General features: G+C 38.0%; 1 protein-coding gene across 2 annotated transcripts; it reads left to right on the top strand.

Moving 5' to 3' along the window:
• Positions 1 to 4012: 4012 nt before the first annotated feature.
• Positions 4013 to 7172, top strand: LOC108374157 (sphingosine kinase 1-like). 2 transcript variants are annotated; one of them, XM_017630127.1, is made up of 3 exons: positions 4013 to 4071; positions 4137 to 4359; positions 4438 to 7172. In XM_017630127.1, the coding sequence occupies exon 3, from the start codon at positions 4735 to 4737 to the stop codon at positions 6700 to 6702; it is 1968 nt and encodes a 655-aa protein (XP_017485616.1). In that variant the 5' UTR covers positions 4013 to 4071; positions 4137 to 4359; positions 4438 to 4734; the 3' UTR covers positions 6703 to 7172. The 2 variants fall into 2 exon arrangements, with proteins under 2 accessions (XP_017485616.1, XP_017485617.1); XM_017630128.1 differs by having other exon boundaries at positions 4038 to 4359.
• Positions 7173 to 7431: the final 259 nt, after the last annotated feature.

The following is a 7431-nucleotide window of genomic DNA, read 5'->3' as shown; positions in this document are numbered from 1 at the left end:
TTTTTTGCTAATCTAGCCGGTCGGCCCAAAAAGTTCTGGCAACACTGTTGGCCATTAATTAAGTACGAATACAATTGCAAATAATTTATTCGTTGATAGACTGGTGTTGCCACATAAGACAGTGTAAATTTTTATTTGGGGTATTCACACCTGCCTGGTTATCGGGTTATCTGATTAAAAATTATTTTGTTTTTGTAAACTGAGTAAAAAATATAACCAAATAAACTAAGATCAAGATTAAGGTATTGTTCCATTATCACGTAGAAAAATACTCACATAATATTGTAAGCTTTACTTTAGTCGCGCGTGGAATCCACGCACAATTTTTTTTTTTTTCGTTTAAATGTAGTTTGCTATTTTATCAAAGTTATTTATCGAATCCCTTAAACTATTTGTAATTTCTTACATTAAATGAGCATATCTTTGTATGTGTATTAGGGTGCATCACACTCCATACAAAAAAAGGGTACTATTTTTCCATCGGGACTATAAATTTTGTTTTATGTTTTAAGACTTCCGCAGAAATATTTCGGGAAGATATTAAGATTTACGTGAGCTAAACACATTTGAAAAGACATCCAAAAATGTAGTTGTCTACAAATACAATTGATTTTTAACCGACTTCAAAATAAGGAGGAAGGTTATCAATTCGTCGGAATATTTTTAATGCGTGTTACCGATAACTTTGGACAAGGCGAAACGGAAAGGGTTTAGTTCATTGGATCATGAATAGTCTAACGGTACTCATGAAATTGTATATGAACATCAGTTGATAGAAGAGTTTAAGCTTAAATGGTCTGCATAAAATGTTTACAAATTGTATCAACCGAATCAAAATACATAATGAAATTTTTCGTGTTATTTCCAAATCGGTCTAGCACAAGTGAGTCTTAATATTTTGCCGAAATATTTTGGCGGAAGTATAGTATATTTTGTATAAAAAAAATTGTTTTTTTATTAAATACACTTTTCACATCGTAAATATAGTGCATTTATGCCAGTGACAAAATATAGCCGCATTCATCTCTTTGTCGTCCGTTACTCTTTTTTAATTATGAAAAAAGCAAAAAGTTACACTCCGGACTGTAAGGTGGGTGACAAATTTCTGTTAATCCAACCGTTTTTTGAGGCATCCCTCGCAACCCGCGTAGTGTGCACAAGCCCGTTTTTTTCAGAAATTTGCGCCCGCGCCAGCTTTACACATCTCTACTGTATGTCTGCGTTATGTGTCTGACCCACGAAACTAGCATAAATAGTACTAGCCGCTCAATCTAGTCGCAATTGATTAATAAATAAAATTCCCTTGCTATCATTGAAAATTAAAGCCACGATCTTTGACGAAGACTTTTCCATTATGAATCTCTTTTGTAGCTTTTGTCCCCTTTTTATCCACAGCATCGACTTTGGGTTGAAATCCACTACATACTGACGCATCTAGGTTTCATCGATTGACAAAATGTGATTGCAAACCATAAGTCAAAAGAATTTGAACTTTGATATGAAGTCATATCTATGGTAGGTTCTTATGTTAAGTTATATATAAATGAGTTTGTAAAAAGCGGCGTGGCACATCCCATAGTCGTGGAATTTTGTTTGAGCTATAACTTCGGAAATATAAGTCAGAATTTGAAATTTGATATGAAGTCATATCTATGTTAAGGTTTATATGTATAAATGAGTTTGTAAAAATGGGCGTGGCACATCCGATAGGCGTGGAATTTTTAATCAGCCATAACTTCGGAACCATAAGTCACATGAACTTGAAATTTGGTATGCAAACATATCTATGGTAGGTACTTATTGTAGGCTATATATATATATGAGTTTGTAAAAGGGGGCGTGGCACCTCCCATAGGCGTGGAGTTTTGTTTCAGCTATAACTTCGGAGACATACATCGCATGAATTTGAAAACTGATATGAAGTCATATCTATGGTAGATGCTTAAGTTAAGGTTTATATAAATGAGTTTGTTTAAAGACGTGGGGTGAAACCCGCGGGTAAAAGCTAGTAGTTTATATTATTAGAATGTGCCTCATTACGCTATTTTTAGCAAGAAATTTTAGAAAAATTATTTTCATACAAATTTTTTAAAACATTTCGTTGGGTAAAATTATTTTTCCCTTATTCTTTGACGAGATTTTCTCTAATATACTCTGTATCGATAGGAGAGTGGTCTGTTTTTACTTAGAATTTTAATAGGGTTGTCACCTGTCTAAAAGACTATAAGATCCGCACCGTTCGTTGGACTACAAACAATGAGGTGTCAAATGAAAGGGATTACCCTCTAGACAAACATAAATGTTTTATTCTTTTGAGTAGGGTTGCCACCTGTTAAGAATATTACTAAATTCAATCTTAATTGGCGAAGATATCTTTTCTGTACCGTCATTGTCAAACGAAAAGACCTAGCCTTTAGATGTGCAAAAATGTATTATTTTTTTTAAAGTAAGGTTGCCACCTGTGTTATACTTATAAGATCTTCAGTGTTCGTTGGATAACAAATTCCTTGTTTATATGACATCAAACGCGGTATCTAATTAACTCGTGGCAGTGTAGCTCGCTTAAAATGCAAGTGTTTATATGCAACAAAAGAAATGAGTCGATCGAACACGCTTTCAAACAGAGTTCATCCCAATGCAACCCTGTTAATACATGTGCCAATTCTTGAAAATAATAAAGATGGAAAAATAATGATTTAAGACTCAAACGGCCATGAAAAAATAATATTAGCTATTAATTTTATAACAAAGCTTAGCCTAAGCGTAATTTCAAGAACTATGTAAATGTTTTACCTCATACAGAGTTGCATGAAATAACCGTGTGGAGAAATCGCGTGCTTATATGAACAACATAACTGAAAGCACCTACTTAGCCTTGTGTACCGCCCACTCATATTTTCACTTAGGCATACGAATTCCATTTCTGCTAAAAGCAAACGCGATACTCACAGGTGCTTACTTTAAAAAAAAAAAAAAACAAGTAAACACACAAAGATGATAAACGGCAACGACAGCGACGACGTTGACTGATCGCAGGTACCTTAGCTCAAACTCAAAACTCTAGTCGGTCGATTTGTCGGAGAAAAGCAGCTATAAAAGCACGCACGAGGGTGGTCCAAAAATGCATGTGAAAAAGTAAAGTCGGAATTTTTATGTTCTCACCACCTAGGATTGTTCTATATCCAGTAAATATGTACCCATATTTTTTTTTAATTTGAAATCAAAAAATATTTAGAGGTCGCTCAAAGCGCGCGTAGTTTTCCATGTATTTTATATGGAAAAAAACAACTTTTCGTAGAAATAGTATAAAATTTTTGAAAACCCATATTTTTCTACCGGAAAACTCCGTTTCTCTTCAAGAGATTCCCAGTAATAATGCCCAATTATTTTTTTAACCATTTTTCATGGTAACTATATTTTATAGATCCGCCAAAATCCCTATAAAATGCCAGAAAATGCAATGGGGGAAAAAATAAAAAAACTTTATTATTAAAAAATGGTTAAATGGAAGTCTCCTGAAGAGAACCGAGGTTATCCGATCAAAAAATATTGATTTTGAAGAATTCCATTCCATTTACGCGAAAAGGGGTTTTTCTCCCATATAAAATACATAGAAAACTTTGAGAGCTTTGAGCGACGTCTAAATATTTTTTAATTTCAAAATATAAAAAATAGGGGGTATATTTTTTTCGATATACAACAATACTAGCGGGTGAGAGCATTAAAATTCCGACTTTACTTATTTTGGACCACCCTAATGTACACACTAGGTATAAATATTCATATTTACACTCTCGAGATATCAGTTCGCAGCTCACAATGAAATTACGCTGCGACAAACAAAACGTTAATAACAAAAAATGGCGAGCTTTATATTAGCGCGAAGCATTGGACAAATCGCACGCTGCAAAATCAAGCTCGCGAAATATTTTATCGCATGAGTTTAATACACAATAGAGGTGAAGGTAAGCTGGTTGGTGGACAGATCTCCGAACAGGCAAGACCAGGAAGCGATGGAATAGAAACAAAGCCAAACCAGTGACCCAAAAAAAAATGATAAAAATAGTAAAGGTAAATGAAAAGAAAGACGAAAGAAAAAATCGGAGTAGAATACAAATAATCACAGATAATTACAGCGGAGAAAATAGAAAGGCAAATCAAAGTAACAACAAAGAAGAACGTTAGAAAACCGGTATACTTGCTGTGACGAAGCAATCAGCATTCCGTAATAATAAAACTCTTATCGAAATTCGAAACCCTCGCGCATACACAGACGCACTTACATACATACATACATACACATACATATGCAGTTAATTCGTCCGTATGATTCGTGTTGGCAGAACAATCACAAAAGTCGTAAGTTCAATATAATAAAATTAGAAAAAAAGAATAAGCGATAATGGTAGAACTTCTTCGAAATTCATAACCTTTCAGCGCAGGTGTTAGTATGAAATGGGAATCGGTGAGTCGTGGTGCTCTACTCAACAAACGTCAAAGTTATAGCAGCAAACAAAAAGCTCTTAAACGGTACACAAATTTTGGGCAAACGGAATCGGTGACAACTTAACATTCGAAAACCAGTTCAGCTGCTACTAAAGAACGAGTTATACAAAAAAAAAAAACAAAACAAAACTAGCGCAAACTCATTGTCGCCAAACCGTACGTTATTGGCATATGCAAAGATAAAGAATTCGAAAACTTCCGTGTAGCTTCTGCGCCGCCGCAGCAATTATGGACCCATGTATGAAGCTGTCACTCGACCTGCCGGAAACCAGCTACGTGTACGATGATACTGCCGCCACGCGCAGTGTCAGTAAGCCGATGGCACCCACGTCCATTGTGGCTAAAGTTTCACCCAATGGTCTAATCGAATTGAGCGAACATTTTTACATCAACCACAGCAAGCAAAACGAACCCATCAGGGTTGAGGTGCAATTGAAAGCCGAAGGAATCTTTTTACGTCGCGAAACAGGCGTGCCAGATGAAGTCTGCGAACAGCGTATACCATTGTCGGATATAATTGGCAGCAGCTGCGGACCACGCATGAAGAAATCTCATCGCGGCAGCTTGGTCTCTTGTCGGCGCATAGACGAAGATACGGAGGTGGAAAATGGAACGCGGAAGGATATTTGCGCCTATTTGCATATTTATGCTTACATCAAGAGCGAGACGAGCGATAAGAGTTCGGTGCGTCGCGAGCGCACAGTGCGTATTTTGCGCTTTCGCTCATTCGACACTTACGAGGAGAACTTGAAGGTGGCTGAACGTTGGCAACATGCCATACGCATCAATCAGTCAGCGGTCAAAAATCAGTTGGGTGAGAAACAACTGCTTATCTTTCTAAATCCCAAATCCGGGAAGGGTAAAGGACGCGAGATGTTCCACAAACAGGTGGCGCCTTTGCTCAAGGAGGCGGAAATGCCATATGAATTACATGTGACCGCACACATCAACTATGCACGCGAGTTCGTGCGCAAACACAACGATCTATTGCGCTGCTACAGTGGCATAGTGGTCGCTTCAGGCGATGGTCTATTCTTTGAAGTGCTCAATGGCATAATGGAGCGCGAGGATTGGCGTGCGATCACGCGTGGATTACCTATAGGTATCATACCCTGTGGCTCGGGTAATGGACTCGCGCGTAGCATTGCCTATCTCTATAAGGAACCATACGAACCAAAGCCGATACTATATGCGACGCTGACATGCGTTGCGGGTCAGCGTGCGCCGATGGATATTGTACGCATCGATTCGGGAAAAGAAGGTAAATCTAGTGAAATTTATTCGTTCCTCTCAGTCGGTTGGGGTCTTATTGCCGATATTGATATCGAGAGTGAGCGTTTGCGTTCCATTGGCGCCACGCGCTTCACCTTCTGGAGCATACGCCGGCTGATCGGTCTACGTACTTACACAGGGAAACTCTCCTATCTACGTTGTGAGCAGAAGAATGAGCGCAAAACTTATGGCAAGCTGGTTTCTTCCACATCAAATGAGGAACAACGTTTGCCACCAGAGGTGCAGGAATTTCATGACATACCAAACCCACCGAGAGACGAAAGGCCAGACAACTCTCGTCCACTTGCCGATGCTGAAGAGGATGATGAGTTTGCAGATGCCATTTCATTGGATGGTGCTAGCAACCAATCGTACGTTGATAGTTGGCATTCAGCTGTATCGAAACACACCGCCTACTTTTCTCTCGCCGCCCAAAGTTTGCGCTCGCGTCGCAGCGTATTAAGCCGCCTTGAAACGATCAATTTGGAATATGAAAATCGTCGGCCACCGTCTACACTGCCAACGCTCGATCAGCCAGTGCCTACAGATACATGGCATACCGAAGAGGGTGAATATGTAATGGTACATGCAGCCTACACTACACATCTATCCTCAGACTGTTTTTTCGCGCCCCAGTCACTTCTCAATGATGGCATCATCTACTTGGTTATAATACGTGCTGGCGTAAGTCGTTCACAACTGGCACAGTTTCTACTAGGTACCAGCTCAGGTACACACCTACCGAAGGAGCCAAATGAATATATTGAAGTGGTGCCGGTGCGTGCATTCCGCATTGAACCCTGCTCCGACAAAGAAGGTATTATAACAGTGGATGGCGAACGTGTGGACTATGGACCCATACAAGGTGAAGTACTGCGGGGTGTGATAAATGTCATGGTGCCGAGTCCAAATTGCACAAACTAGTTTGCCAACCTGCTAGACTTGGTAGATTGTTGGAATATTTATTTTTTTTTCCTGTTATCCATATGTACTTAAATATGATGCCAGTTGACTGTATATTGCAGACATCCCTTTAGTTTTAGAAAATAGTTAGTATTTTATTGTTTCTCTATTATTGTTACTGAGTGATATGTACAATTGTGTACGTATGTAGTATGTATGTACATATACAAATTTTTAATAAAGAACTTATCGCTCATTTACTAATAGACTGACATAACTGAGAAACCCCAAGGTTTTCAGGAGGCGCGTTTTAAGTTTTCAATATTCTCCCAAAATGCAGGAAAACGTTATGCATATTGTCTTCATACGCGGTGACTACATATGATTTGAGCACGAAATTTTTACACAATATGAAGCATATAGTAATGAGTAATTTTGCATAATTTTCTTTAAAGTTTGTCTTTTGAGTTATGAGGGTCTGTGTTAATTAATGAGCGATATGTATGTAAATATATTGAAACTTTTCTTGTTTTGAGTGGTATCAATCGCTGATAACAGCGCGAATGGGCAAACCAATTGTTGTTTATTATGATTGAAATTATTAAGATTAGATTAAATTATTAGTTTTTATCAATAATACGCCCAATTGTTACATCAGCAGGCCAGTTGCGTAGAGCTTCGTTATTTCAGTAGAAAGGACGCTTTTTATAATTATTCGATCTACAAATGTGCCTAAAAATATGCAACGTG

This window comes from Rhagoletis zephyria, unplaced genomic scaffold, assembly GCF_001687245.7.
Source record: "Rhagoletis zephyria isolate East Lansing unplaced genomic scaffold, Rhagoletis_zephyria_1.1 Rzeph_scaffold_07412, whole genome shotgun sequence".
Lineage (NCBI taxonomy): Eukaryota > Metazoa > Arthropoda > Insecta > Diptera > Tephritidae > Rhagoletis > Rhagoletis zephyria.
Note: the sequence above shows the minus strand (reverse complement) of the source record. Positions and strands in the feature narration are given on the sequence as shown.